Source organism: Charadrius vociferus, unplaced genomic scaffold, assembly GCF_000708025.1.
Source record: "Charadrius vociferus isolate BGI_N301 unplaced genomic scaffold, ASM70802v2 scaffold188, whole genome shotgun sequence".
Classification (NCBI taxonomy): Eukaryota; Metazoa; Chordata; class Aves; order Charadriiformes; family Charadriidae; genus Charadrius; species Charadrius vociferus.
This window is the reverse complement of record NW_009649706.1, coordinates 735,441-751,400: the sequence shown is the minus strand read 5'-3', so window position 1 is coordinate 751,400 and position 15,960 is coordinate 735,441. Positions and strand designations below refer to the sequence as shown.

The 15,960-nt window shown below is 38.8% G+C and overlaps 1 protein-coding gene across 1 annotated transcript in view; it reads right to left on the bottom strand.

The window, feature by feature from the left end:
- The window catches only part of KDM4C (lysine (K)-specific demethylase 4C), a 273,932-nt gene that overhangs the window by 220,378 nt on the left and 37,594 nt on the right, over positions 1-15,960 (bottom strand). The window contains exon 6 of the mRNA XM_009890665.1: positions 1,729-1,832. Within this exon, the coding sequence (XP_009888967.1) occupies positions 1,729-1,832 (104 nt within the window). The remainder of the gene's footprint in view (positions 1-1,728; positions 1,833-15,960) is intronic.

The window sequence follows — 15,960 nt, the reverse complement described above, 5'->3', positions numbered from 1 at the left end:
TTTCTGCTTCTCACACTGCCCTGCCAGTGAGTAGGCTAGAAAGGGACAAGAAGCTGGGAGGGGACATGGCCAGGACAGCTGACCCCACCTGACCAAAGGGATAACCCATACTGTTTGATGTTGTGCTCAGCATATAAAACTGGGGGAACAAGGAAGCAAGGAGGGGGACATTCAGACTGATGGCGTTTGTCTTCCCAAGTAACCATTACACATGATGGAGCCCTGCTTTCCTAGGGATGGCTGAACACCTGCCCGCCCATGGGAAGCAGTGAATTAATTCCTTGTTTTGCTTTGCTTGCATGCACGGCTTTTACTTTACTATTAAACTGTCTTTATCTCAACCCACACGTTTTCTCACTTTTACCCTTCCAATTCTCTCTGCCGTCACACGGCAGGGAGCGAGCAAACATCTGTGTGGGGTTCAGCTGCCTGCCAGGGTTAAACCACAATACTATACATTAAAACATTCACTTAAATATTATTTCTATGGGCTATGCTTCATATTGCTACAAAAATATCAACTAAAACAGATAGAAAGCACAGCATTATCCTATATTTTAGGCTGGGGAACACGATAAACTAAGTTTGTATACACAAGTCCACACTATGTGAATAAAATAAACGCAATATACACTAAAACAGAAATCACAATAAAAAACAAGGAGTGTAGCAAGGACAATTTACAGGACTATATCGCAGCGGCAATACAGTGAGAAAAAGTATAAATTGCCTGGTTCTTCTGAACACCTTAAAACAGTCTGCACAGTGGGAAACCAAGATTCATAACCCACTAATGATCAAAAGGCTTTTAAAAAACTCAGGAGAAGATAAACAGATGTTCAAGCAGGGGACCTTCTGAATAAAGCTCTGCTCTTCTGAGTAGGCCGACTAAGCTCTTGAATTTAGAAATTTAGAATTTGCAAAGCATTCAGGATATAGAACACACACTTAAAGAAAAAGCAATGTAATAGAAATATTTTTAACAACTGGTATCTATAGGAAGTTCAAAGTGAAAAACAAAAAGCTAGAAAATTTTGTAGGAAAGGAGAAGCAACTGAATACGTCAGATGTTTTTGAAAGCAGCTATGTATTAAATACATCCACAAAGCCAGTTATTTGTCCCACTTTCTGTTAATATAACGTTCTTATCGTGTCCAGTCTGCCACTACCGAGCAGCAAAAAATAATCATTCATTCTTTTTTTTAATATGTTACAGCTTTTAAAATACATTTTAAATTAAAAAACACTTCTTTTGGTTTTATACCACCTGAAACTTTAGATCGTAATACTGATAAAGTTACATTTCATTGCATCAGAAAATACAATATACAGATAATAGAGATATGAAACTTTAACTTTAAAATAGTAGGTATACAACATACATTAATACAACTAGTTAGTAAATGTTTCAGTCAACAGAAAATCACATGCAAGCTTGCATGGAAATAAAATAGAAATTAAAAATATTGGTAATGTCATAAAAAAATCACAGAAACTTTTAGGATAAAGATTATGATGGCTACAAGATTTTTCTGCTAGAAAATTCCAAGCTAAACCATGCAAAAGCCCTAATACTACAAGCATTTGTTTTCATCTTTTCATGGAGTCAGTGCCTAAAAAAAAATAAAAATAATAATTTTGCCTCAACTTTATTATAAACAACCATTATAGTAAACACAATCTAATTCAATGCATGAATGCACCGTTTAAAAATAAACACTAATGTACCTTGTCAAAAGGAATTCCATATTTTTTCAATATTGATGGAGATATCAGAGTCATCTTGTGGCGAAGAAAAGCATCACATCCCTGAGAACTGCTTGGGAAGAACCCTAATAAGGCAAGGTAAGCAAAATTGGGTATCTTTTAATTAAAACAAGTAGGAAATTTTTGCAATATTTTACAATACATAATACTGTTTAAATATGTTTTAGAATTTTCTATCGTGTCTTTGCTAGATTCTGAAAGATTTGTATAGAAACCAAATGCACCTCCTAAGTTTTTCAACTGATTTTCAGGAGGTGGGGTTGCAGGTGTTTGAGGTTTGTTTGTTTCTCACGAAGTGAAATAATTCAAAATAAATTTGGACCTGTAAATTGAGGCATACTTTTCTTACCTTTTCCAGAAATATTTTATTTTTTACATTATCATTCATTCTGCAACCCCTGCACACGTGAAAATCAACTGGAGTACATAAGTTTAAAAGATTTCCATAAGGACTAGGTTTACCTGGCACTTCCAGACCAGTAAGTAAACACCCCTTTCTGTCTAGAAAAGGCTAGAAAGTATGGCTGCTTTTAGAGATATCTGGTACAACTGAAACTAGGCAGAGGTTTTTTTGCTTCTTTATATTCTTCTTGATTCCTGTGAACAAAGATTGCTTTCCATGTTTCAACTTTCACAATTACTTGTGTAATACTCCACAAACCCTGCTTAGTCTGTTAAATAATTATATAATCCAGTTCAGAACATGGCAATAGATGAATGAAAGGAAAAGCAAAAAATTAAATATGAGGTTTCAGTTTTACTAAACGCTGGTATCTGACCCTCTAACCAGGATGTAAACACCTCAGCTACAGTTCAAATCAGCTACCCAATCTTTCCTTCTCAAAAATTAAAATATCAGGTTCTTTTCCCTTCAATCTAATTATACTACAGTAAGAAAACACTATGCTACAAGGACAATGGGAGATGAGAAGCAGAAAGAGGGGAGAAGTTTCCAGAATGTAGTTAGTTTAGTCCTTCTTGACACCCTTTCAGACTCCATTCTAGAAAGCAGGTTAACACTCTCAAAAACTGAAAACACAATTCCTACAAACAACAAAACAAAGAAGGGCATAGTAGTTAACGAAAGGAAGAAGCTCCTGAAAACATCAGATTGAAAATTGGAAGGAATATAGTGACAGCCATCTAACCACCTACTACTTTCTCTGAATAGTTGCTCTCAATCCCACTTCTACTTAAGTACAGACGTATGACTTGCTCCAAGATGAACATGCATCTTTTGTTGGAGCCAAGAGGAATACTTTCGACTGTATTACAGTACAACATCACAGAATTCCCACAAAGTTACAGCACAAACATCAGCAGAACTAGGTTGACGAACAGGAAAAATTTACTTGCTAATCAGCAAAGATGAGAAAGTCTTTATTATCTTTATTATTGTGAAAAACATTATTATTATTTATCTTTAGTCTTTTCAGTGTTTGTGTCAGACCATTAGCAGGAATCACCAATAAGATGTACTATGAGTAACTGCAATCTATACGTTCAGCAGTCCTGAATAGTATGTAGTTCTACTGTATCAAGGACATAACATTTTAAAGTAATCCCCTTCTGTGGAGTTCAACTTATTTATTTATTTTGCTTTCTGGTGTAGAGTATATTTTTCACTGTTACCAACACATCAGTTTGTTTACCATCAACAGTTTACTGTACTGTATGTCATTTACTCTCAAGTGATTTCAGAGATTTCACAAAGAATGGCAGGCTACTGCTAAAAAAGAAATTATTAAAAAGGTAATGGTTTGAAAAATTTCTCTTAATTTTCAAAAAAACAGAACTGAGGCATAAAGGAGTTCACTACCTCTAACAATTCCACAGGAAAAATACTGAGTAAACAAGAAGCTGAAACAAGGAGTGCTGGCTCCTTGTTTTCAACTCTAAGAGTAAATAGATATACAGTTTCATCACAGCCCTCTCTTAAAACATATAGGAGGAAAAGATGAATTCTATAAACTAGTGCAGGATGAATTAGCCTGAGTCTGATATAAGAAAAAAGTAGTTTGTGATAACAACACTGCGTAAAAAAAGGATTCTCCAAAATCATTTTCATTTGCACTATAAACATTGGTAAAATTCATAAGAAAATCCAAATATAAAGCCATTTAAAAACGATGTCTTTTTTCCTGGTACAAGGAAAAAGTACGTAATCCTATTTTGTTACACAGGAGAACTACCTGAGAAATATGGACAGAAATTAAAGTGGAGCGAACAGTATTAAAAAAAAAAAAGAAAAGTATATTTTACCAATTATCTTGTACAGCAACTTCATACTGGAGAAGATACAACGCTATTTCTTTGTGATGAAAAAAGTCCCCTTAATGATGGCATTATTACTGATTCCGAAAAAAAAAGTTTTGATTCATTTATGCATAAAATGAATTTTATGCCTGAAGAACACAAGAGAGATCCACAGACTGATAGATTACCTAGGATTATCCAAGGTGTAAATGTCTGTCCTCAACTAATACATTAACCAAGAACACAACTTGATTATTCTCCAAACTGACTTGTAACTGTTTTTCTGGAAAAGCCTGCAAATTGTATGAAAGAAGTAAGAGGTCACCCAAGAAAAATATAGGGAAAAAAAATAACAAAAATGACTAGATAAATGATATAAAAACATTGCTTAGTGGACAGAAGGTTAGCCACAGGATATTTAACTGGCAAAAGTGCTTTCTGTTATCTCTTTAATTTGTTTGCACAAGTTGTTGTACACCTCTCACAAAAATGTTCATTTGTCATTCACAGAAGCAGTTTCATTCTTGGAGCAACACACTCACTACTCAATTTAAAAGCAAACAAAAAAAACCACACACACTTTCAGGCAATTAACCATCTAAATATTTTTAATGACTTGAGAAAAAAAAGATGAAATCTCAATAATTTTCTGTAATATATAGCCTTCTCTGTAATGTCAGATTTAATTTCTTCTCTCTGATGAGTCTTACATTTATGTCCATTAACCACCCTACAATTCCAGAACAATTTTAAGATGATCGCACTATAATTGTTATATTCTTTTCTAGCACCAATTTCTCAGATATAAGGTTAAGCAGCACTTATGCAGCAAAGCTGTAATGTACACTCGTGCTGATCAACTCTGCTAAGATGCCCTGAGATCAAATTTTATTCAAATTTATGGTTCTTTCTTTTTTCTTCCCACCAACAGGCACAGAATTCTTTACACTCTCTTGGAATTACAAATAATGTTATTAAGTAAGTTTTAAAAAGTAGTACTTGGTAGGTATAGTTTTATCATACACATTTGGCTTCACTGACTAAAAGACAGTTAAAAGAAACTAGCCCACAATTCCAACTACTTTGTCAAATTTAGTGCCTAACATAATGCTAACAATCATAACTTGGAATTTACAGCTTATGAGCTTCAAGAAATCTCAGTTTTGAGCAGCATAATAATAGAAATATACTGGAACATACTGTGGAAAAAGAGATTGAAAGTGATGGCCTACACAGCAGCAGGCTAGCTGGTGTGGGTAAGGGTTCATCTTCCTCAAAGAGGGAAGAAGGTCTTTGCTCATGAGCTACCGAGGCTCTTTGATGGAGCTTTAAGCTAGACTCAATGGGGGAGGGGGGGTATTATCAGGTTTGCTCATGACAAGCAAGGGACAATGCTCCAAGGTTCGAGCGATGGGTCGCTAGCAAGGGCCCTCAGCCTGCTGCTCTCAGATGTGCTGGGTACACTGCAGCACACTCAAAGTCTTACGGAGACGAGCCAGGGGCTCCTAAGGCAAGAGGAGCCAATGGGGAAATGCAGATAAAACACCTCAAAGGAAGCCAGCTGGACAGCAGCACGAAGGATTTGCAGCCACTCCAGTTAGACATCTTCAACAGGGACCCACCTTAAATGCCTCTATGCAATTGCACATAGCATGGGGAACAAACAAGTCAAGTTAGAGATGTGCACACCCCTCCAGGCCTATGATCTCATCAGCATCACAAAGACACGGTGGGATGGATCTCATGACTGGAGTCTTGGAATTGAGGGATACAGGGGCTTTAGGAAGGACAGGCAGAGAAGACCAGCAGGGCGTGTTGCCCTCTAAGACAACGAACAGCTGGAGTGCATGGAGGTCTACCTGGGGATGGATGAAGAGCCAACCAAGAGCTTAAGGGTCAGGATTAAAGGGAGGGCAGGGACGGGTGATGTTACAGTGGGGGTCTACTACAGGCCACCCAGCCAGGAAGACCAAGTGGATGAGGACCTCTATAGACAGATAGGAATGGGATCACGTTCACAGGCCATGGTCCTCATGGGGGACTTTAACCACCCCAGCATCTGTTGGAGGGACAACACAGAGGGGCATAAGCAATTGAGGAAGTTCCTGGAATGTTCCTTCTTCAAGTGACAGAGGAGCCAATGAGGAGAGGTGCTATGCTGGACCTTTTCCTTACCAACAAGGAGGGGCTGGTGGGGAATGTGAAACTCAAGGGTAGCCTTGGCTGCAGTGATCATCAAATGTTAGAGCTCAGGATCCCTAGAGCTCAGCGAGGAGGGTGTGCAGCAAGCTCACTACCCTGGACTTCAGGAGAGCAGACTCAGGCCTCCTCAGACATCTGCTTGGTAGGGTTCCATGGGATAAATCTCCGGAGGGAAGAGGGGCCCAAGGAAGCTGGTTAGTATTGAAGGATCACCTTCTCCAAGCTCAGGAGCAATGCATCCCAACAAAGAAGAAACTGTCCGAGCAACCAGGGACCAGGTTAGGAAAGGTAAAGCCCAGATAGAATTAAAGCTGGCCAGGGACATCAAGCATCCTGGGCAACAAGAAAAACTTCTTCTACATCAGTGATAAAAGGAAGACTAGGGAAAATGTGGGCCCACTCTGAAAGGAAACAGCAGATCTGGTAACCAGGGATATGGAGAAGGCTGAGGTACTCAATGATTTTTTTGCCTCAGCCTTCACCAGCAAGGGTACTACCCACACCACCCAAGTTGCAGAAGACAAAGGCAGGGACTGGAAGAATGAAGAACCACCCACTGTAGGAGAAGATCAAGTACACCACCATCTAAGGAACCTGAAGGTACACAAGTCCATGGGACCTGATGAAATCCATCCATGGGTCAGGAGGGAATTGGTGGATGAAGATGCTAAGCGACTTTCCATTATATTTGAAAAGTCATGGCAGTCTGGTGACGTTCCCACTGACTGGAAAAGGGGAAACAGAACCTCCATTTTCAAAAAAGAAAAAAAGGAAGACAGGGAACTATAGGCTGGTCAGTCTCACCTCTGTGCCTGGCAAGATCATGCAGCAGATCCTCCTGGAAACTATGCTAAGACAAATAGAAAATAAGGAGGTGACCAGTGACAGCCAACATGGCCTTACCAAGGGCAAGTCATGCCTGACAAATTTGATGGCCTTCTATGACGCGGTTACAGTGTTGGGGGATAGGGAAGAGCAACAGACATTATCTACCAGGACTTATGCAAAGCATTTGACACTGTCCTGCACAACATCATTGGCTCTAAATTGGAGAGACATGGATTTGATGGATGGACCACTCCGTGGTAAAGAAACTGGCTGGATGCCTGCACTCAAAGGGTTGCAGTCAATGGCTCGATATCTAAGTGGAAAACAGTGACAAACAGCGTTCCCCAGGGATCGGTACTGGGACCAGTGCTGTTCAACATCTTTGTCAGTAACACGGACAGTAGGATTGAGTGCCTTGTCAGCAGGTTTGCCGACAACATCAAGCTGTGTGTAGCCGTCGACACACTGGAGGGAAGGGATGCAATCCAGAGGGACCTGGACGGGCTGGAGAGGCGGGCCTGTGTGAACCTCATGGAGTTCATCAAGGCCACATGCAAGGTCCTGCACCTGGGTCAGGGCAATCCCAAGCACAAATACAGGCTGAGCTGAGAATGGGTTGAGGACTGCCCTGAGGAGAAGGACTTGGGGGTGTTGGTTGATGAGAGGCTCAACATGAGCCAGAAATGTGCACTTGTAGCCCAGAAAGACAACCGTATCCTGGGCTGCATCAAAAGAACCATGGCCAGCAGGTCGAGGGAGGTGATTTTGCCCCTCTACCCTGCTCTGGTGAGACCCCCTCCTGGAATATTGCGTCCAGCTCTGGAGCCCCCAACATAAGAAGGACACGGACCTGTTGGAGTGGGTGCAGAGGAGGGCCATGAAGACGGTCAGAGGGCTGGAGCACCTCTCCTGTGAAGACAGGCTGAGGGAGTTGGGGTTGTTCAGCTTGGAGAAGAGAAGGCTCTGGGGAGACCTTATAGCAGCAGGGGGCCTACAGGAAAGCTGGAGAGGGACTTTTTACAAGGGTGTGTAGTGATAGGACAAGGGGTAATGGCTTCAAACTGGAAGAGGGTAGATTTAGATTAGATATTAGGAAGAAACTCTTTACTGTGCTGGTGGTGAGACACTGGAACAGGTTGCCCAGAGAAGTTGTGGAGGCCTCATTCCTGGAAGTGTTCAAGGCCAGATCAGATGGGGCTTTGATCAACCTAGTCTGGTGAAAGGTGTCCCTGCCCATGGCAGGGGGGTTGGAACTAGATGATCTTGAAGGTCCGTTCCAACCCAAACCATTCTATGTTTCTATGGTACTTCAGACTAAGGAAATAACCAGTATGAAAAGTAGCAAATACCGTGATTTCTAAAAGCAGGGAGAGTGACTCAGTCATTTTCCCCGAGAAAAAAAAAAATTGTACCAAATTCTGCTACTGCAATATACTTAATTAGCTCAATACATGATGATAAAAATCAAATAATGGGCAGGTATCCAAAACTTAAGCTGTACCACTACAGTTCCAAGAGATCAGAAATAGTTGTGACAACTCCAACAAGAAGGCAAGCTTGTTGCTGAATTTTAAGAAAGTTGCAAACAACACAGAACACAGCCTGCTCAAAATCCATTAAGAGAAATATACTGGAGAACATTTGCGGTGGTTACAGAGCCCTCACAGTGAAATCAAAATGCAGCCTACACATTCTGTACCACTATAAAATATCTTTTGACTCTGTCAAAGTCTACAGTTACACACACTCAAATTTTCCAGTCTCATTCAGTTCATTTTCTCAAAAGCACCCCCCTTCAATGAATAAGAGAAGAAAGGAAGGTAGTATTTCCTCATTACAAGACTGTTTATCAGAAGGCCTTTTGTTCTGCCCAGGCTAAAGGTAAGGTCACACAAGCTTTTCTCTCAGCAAAGCAAATCCCTGTGGAAGAACAGGTTAGCAGAGGTAAAAAATGCCTAATAGCACAATGAATAGAGGACATTGCATTAGAAACTTCACAAGACCCTTACAAATACATTAAATGCAGGCCACTTCAATACCGGCCTGCAACACACCAGAACGATTCTCAAATACCAAGATGATGTTAAAATTACCAATTTACAAGATTATCAGTTAATCCTGGATATTCAGTGAAATCCCAGATCAAAAAAAAAAAAAAAATGCTGAAATCTATCTAAAATGTAACTACCATTCAAGTTCTGTAGCACAGTCTTGCTTTTATGAGACACTTGAAATATTAATGTAATCCATTAACACTAATCCATTAACTCTAAATCAGTTCTACAAAAGCAGGTATTTTGTGGGAATTTGCATGCAACTCCAGTTTCTCAGATGGTCTCTTGAGATGTGGCAGACCTCTTTACACCTCTTGTCAATACTCCTATTTAGCCATTGGTACCCTACTTAATCTTCTTGGAAATGATTACACAGATCACAAAAAGACAATTCAAAACAATTACTTCATAGGACCCAATAAGCAATAATCAGAGATCAGGGTGAAACAGAATCAGGTTGCTCATTGACTTACATCCATGAGTAAAAGACCGCCCAGTTGAAAATTCTCCAATCCACAATTTAAAGAAACACTGACATTCTCAACACGTAGAGCAGAATTAGAACAGTCTATAAGGTAAATATGTGATTCAGCAGTTGGTGGCCAAACGTTTGCATATAAGTATGTAACTACAGGTACAGTGCATTTATCCACAAAACTGAAAGTCCTACTCAGGCTTTTTAAAAACCTTATCTAGTTAACACAAGCAACAACAGCAAAGAATATGTGAAAACACAGGCTTCAGACTGTGTTAACAATCAAAAACAGGCTATCAAAAGACTCTACATACATATTCTCACAGAAAACACAACCCAAAATAAGATAATCTTACAGAGGGTAACCCATGCTATTTGTACTAACAAAACTAAACTACTTGCTGTGTTACTGTCTTATCACCGGACTGGTGAAGAGAAACCCTTTGTCAATGCTATTCCACCTTAGTAGACAATGACACCTCCATACAATTTCTGGTTTTATGATCCATACACTAGACACAAACCAAAGCCCTCTCATCTTTGGGGAAAGCTGGGAGCACTGGGCACTAAGAAAATTCCTAGCTGTGTCTGAGGAAGACAGGATTCTACACACAGGACACTGCTGCACTGAGAGTCTTTAAAGTGTACATGAATGGTTCAGGGACAAAGATAATTTTAAAATCAGTTCTAAGTCTATAAATTGAGGGACAGTGAGCACTGCTACCTGGAGGTTTGGTTTTGTTTTTTTTTTTTCTATCCTGAGAGTATCATTCCTACGTATCACACAGCTCATTGTCAGATGATCACATCACATCACAACTATCACTCACACAAACTGAAGTGGATCGGGTTTCATTTCCTGGCTGATTAGCATTTTCAAGATATTTGGAATGCTTATCTATGGTACGATGTGTCTGTGCTGCTGCCTAGCTACAACCATACACGAACAAATTACAATACTATTCCTGAAAAAGTAACTCTGCAAGTACCCCATTTACTTGAACAAGGCGACTGGCTAGACATTTACCTTGTATGATCAAGGATATCACAATCTGGCCAACAATAAAGTCATTATTTAAGTACACACACATAAAAATCATATTCTTAGGGAACTTTCAAATCAAATTCTGACCAGTCGATGAATGAGGCAAGACTTCCTATCTTTTTTCACACTTCCATATTATCATAGAATGGTTTAGGTTGGAAGGGACCTTAAAGATCACCTAGTTCCAACCCCACTGCCATGGGAACAGATGCTTTCCACTAGACCAGGTTGTTCAAAGCTCCATCCAGCCCAGTCTTGAATATTTCCACAGATGGGGCACCTACTGTTCTACATCTTCCCTGGGCAACCTGTTCCAGTGTCTCACCACCAGCACAGTAAAGAGTCTTCCTCCTCATACCTTATCTAAATCTACCCTCTTCCAGTTTGAAGCCATTAGCCCTTGCCCTATCACTACATGCCCTTGTAAAAAGTCCCTCTCCAGCTTTCCTGTAGGCCCCCTTCAGACACTGGAAGGCTGCTATAAGGTCTCCCCAGAGCCTTCTCTTCTCCAAGCTGAACAACCCCAACTCCCTCAGCCTGTCTTCACAGGAGAGGTGCTCCAGCTCATATTCAAGCCTTCACCTGAAATTTTACATTAAAGGTGCTATATTTCTAGTTTATTAGTATTAACTGAAAAAACAAATACAAAATATGAAAATATAAATATATGAAACTTATATAAGAACGAGAACACCCTGAAATGCAAATATCTTTAATGTAATTAAAAATAATCCCAATGAATGCAACTAAGTGCAGAGTTATAGCAATTTGTTACTTACGTAGATCTTCATTTAAAGGACTTAGAACATACAAAATATTAATCATAATTCACTGATCAGTACTCTTGGAACACAGGCAGAGATTAAATAAGGCCTAAGTTTTCTAGTCATTTTATTTTTACATTTTACTGTGGTAGGTATAAATACAGATTTCACATAATTTATTTAAATTAATTTGCAGTGATTTCAACTAATTTGATTTAACTTTCTGTATTGCACGTAAAAGAAATTACTAGGATGAGTTTGCATGCCGACGGTCCTCACAAAGAAGCAGTAGCAATTTGTATGCTATACAAAGCACATAGTACAAAAGACACAAAAGAAGCAAGTGCTGTGAAATATGAGTATTGTTATGCCCAGATGAATACGTTACAGCCTTAAGTTTATTATCTTTTAGATGCAACTTTCCTTACTTGACTTGTATAACCATCAATTGAGACAAAGTTCAATTTCTCACCTGCTCAAGTTTTCAGATTCAAGGCCCTTAGAAGTTATGCAAATTCTACATTGTTTCATTTCAACAACTATTTATACTTGTTTTCATACATAACAGGTAATGACTTCTGCATAAAATGAATTAATTAATACTATACACCATACAAAGCTTTTTGTAACACCCCGACATACTTACAATATATTAAACTTCACTTCAGTTTCTTCTTTAACATAACTGAACACCACAGATAGATGTCATTTCCTCTCTAAAACAGTTTCTGCAATTAAATGATCTATTAAACAGTCTTGAAAATCCTTCAAACTGTAATTTCTGATTTGCCAGTCTGTTTCTAGTCTCTTTATTTTTTAACCCATTTTGTGAAATAAAAAATCCTTAAGAATACCATGGTATTACAGATTAGCACAACAAGTATAAAAATTGCAGCTAACAGCTCACTTGAGATTTTTATTACATTTATGTCTACATAAAATTCAAAAAAACCTACATAGATGAGAAAGCAGCTGAAGGGCAAAATCAAACTGTTGTCTTTATTAGATGCCAGTTTGATGTCTTTCAGATAAAATATTCGTAGGTGCAACAGTCAATCAAGATTTTAATGGAAAGCAAAAATGAAGCAAAGTGGAAAACATTCTAGCCTTCCTTTAGTTTTATGTATCAACTGCTGCCTTGACTTAGACAACCTGTCACATTCGATGCATTATTTTATTATTTTAATTATTTAGCAGCACTCCATTAATTCAATAGCCAACCTTCTTGAATAAAATACTTTTTTTCTTTAGATTGTGCACTCATGTAAAAATATGATTAAAAATATTTTAATACACATTTAGTTAAGTATGAAGGTCTAATTTACACCACATTTTATTAATGTTTACAATTAAGTTAATAATAAATAATAAAAATAAAATGTTTACTATTAAGTTAATAATAGCGTACTTTACATTTTCATCTTTTTAAGACACCTTACTGTAACACTTATTTCTTTTAGCAGGCAGCAGTTGCAAAGTAAAATATCACAGAGGTCTTAACCTCCACAGCATAGAAATAATCAGAAATGGTACTTTCCCCAAAAGAAAAAAAAAGTGAACATGTAAGTCAAAGTGACCATAAAGTCCATCATCATTATTCTTAGGAACTACAGCATCATCTTCTACATTCCATTCTAATCTATTAGCTGGACCAAAAATATCCTGAAAATGACCTATTCAGGTAAACACTGCAGAAGACATTAAAGTCAACAACTAACAAAACTTAGGAAATACCGGAGATGGTTGTCTGTGAAACTAACTCACCTACCTAACAATCCCGTTACAGTAACAATTTCTGTACAAGTATGCGGTTTTGCCACAGAAACCTAGTTTTGTTCAATGAATATAATGGAATAACCAACTATTTGAAATTTTATCTTTGTTTTTCAGTATCTGATTCTATGATTTATTTGCTATTTACTGTTGAAAACATGGTTCTGAAATAAAAATAATTAAGTTTGATCTTACACATGATTCATCATGGAAAGTAGTTTTCCAGTTGCCACACACATCTCTGTAACTTGTACTAACATATAATTAATAGCAGTAGTAGACAACTTACATCCATGCAGATGCACACAGACCAAGGCTGAGTGACGTGCCTGGGCAACTTCTTTAAATATAGTGATCAGTACAGATCAAGGAACTGGGTTCCGGTCCACAGCTGTAGAAAAGCATGTCCGCAGGTGTTAGGTTACCTCAAACCAGATGCCTTTCTGTCCTACCTTCTTCCAGCAGTTCTAGACCTAAGAACTGTTACACTGGGTGAGACTGAAGTCATAAGTCCCTTTTAGCCTATCATACAATTCTGACCCTGGCATTCAGACACTACAACAATGCTTCCCCCGGCATAACCCATTGGCTTCTGACAAACAGTGGTTTTGGAGATTCCCATTTCTCCACAAGCTTTATGTCCCATTCCTTTTACCGTATTAGGCAACCATTGTCAGCAATAAGAGGCCTGAGCACCTTCATGCCACAGTTTTCAAACACAATACTTTCTTAAACTATGTAAGTTTACATTAAGTGACTTCAAAAGCTCCCACATAGCAAAGCATGTACCTCCAAGTTACCTACTTCCTGAACTCGTATAGGTTACTGCAATATCCAGGAAAATCAGGGTATGTCAAAGAAAAGTCTGAAGTTGTTGTTGGTTTTTTTTCAGCCTGCAGCAAACAATGCCATGCCTCAAAGCTATTCAATTTTTAGAAATGAGCAGACAAGTCTCCCCAAAACTGCCCATTCTCTTCCCTCACAAAAAAAGAAGGTTGGATACACACTCATTACACAGCATTTAAACCTGGATAGTTTTAAAACACTGCACAACTATAATCAAACAACATGAAAACTACAATAAATGCCAGAGCAGCCATACCACATCAAATGAAAAGTCTATCTAACCAAAGATCTTGTTCCCAGCAAATGTCAAAAGTGGATGCACAGAGAAGTATTTAAATACAGCATGAAATCTTTGCTTCCTCTGAGTAATCTATTACGAAGGAGTTGCTGCTCCAAGACTTCCGAAGCCAGATGCAGCTCCTATGCTCCTCCAACAGGTTTCTTTGCCAATGATGTTCAGTCTCTCCCCGAATCCATGCAAAATTTTAGAATCATAGAATCATCTAGGTTAGAAGGGATGTTTCAAGATCATCAGGTCCAACCATCAATGTAACACTGACAAAACCACCACTAAACCATGTCCCTAAGCACCATGTCTACCCATCTTTTAAATACCTCCAGAGATGGTGACTGCACCACTTCCCTGGGCAGCCTGTTCCAATGTTTGATAGCCCTTTCAGTGAAGAATTTTTTACTACACCAAACCTCCTCTGGTGTAACTTGGGGCCATTTCCTCCTGTCTTATCACTTGTTACTTGGGAGAAGAGACTGACCCCCACCCCTCCACAACCTGCTTTCAGGTAGTTGTAGACAGCAATAAGGTCTCCCCTCAGCCTCCTTTTCTCCAGGCTAAACAACCCCAGTTCCCTCAGCTGCTGTTCATAGAACTTGTTCAGCAGACCCCTCACCAGATTCGTTACCCTTCTCTGGACACACTAAAGCACCTCTATGTCTTTCTTGCAGTGAAGGGCCCAAAACCGAACACAGTATTCAAGATGGGGCTCACTGGTCCAGAGGACAGGGGATGCTTACTACCCTAGTCCTGCTTACCACACTATTCCTGATACAGGCCAGGATGCTGTCAGAATCCACAATGGATGGTGAGGTGTTGATACTGTGAAAGGAATCACCTGCTTCTGTTTGTTTTGAACCTGCTAAGGCTCTTCATTTAGAGTCTCTAGCTGTACTGGAAGACCTAGCGACCAATCACCCTTTAGTCACCTTTTCCATGCTAGACCTCACAGGTCTTTATCGTTCCCCCTTCCCTTTGTTTGACACACAGATTGAAAAGTTAGAGCTTACTAACTATTTTTAAAACAGAAGGCAAATTTTTCACCAGTCCTACTGTCTCTCTCAACTTTTTCCAAATCTCTATTCCCTTTACTCCTTGCTCATTTCTTGTAAACCTTAAAAGCAATTTTTGAATGATCCTATCATAAGTCAATGTCACTTGCCCAGTCTACAACATGTATCAACTTGTTTACCAGTGAAAACCAAAAGCATCAAGGTATGCAAATAGAGAGTTCTGCACTTTGCAAGTTGGAAAAAGAATCTGAAATAGAAAAAAAAAAAAAAAAAGAGTAACAACTTTCTCAAATGAAACTATAAATGTAATTGTCCAGGTTAAAACCTGTCTGAGACGAGTTTTTAACACTGCAAGTTCACAGGTCTTTACTTTCACACCACAGCGATACACACCATCTTACTGTTCTCAGCCATAGCTTAAAAATAGCTCAGAAAAATAGTTATGCACCTACATGCACATAAAATGGATTTGAAAAGAAAACGTATAAAAATTTTCAGAATTTGGTCCTGACACACAATATCTAATTATCAACTTTCAATTGCATTCCTTATATTATACGGTTAATAGCATGCTATAAAACATGGGCTACCAGGCCAAGAAACATGCCTCATGTTCACTCGTAATCTAGAAACAAAATGAGAGGT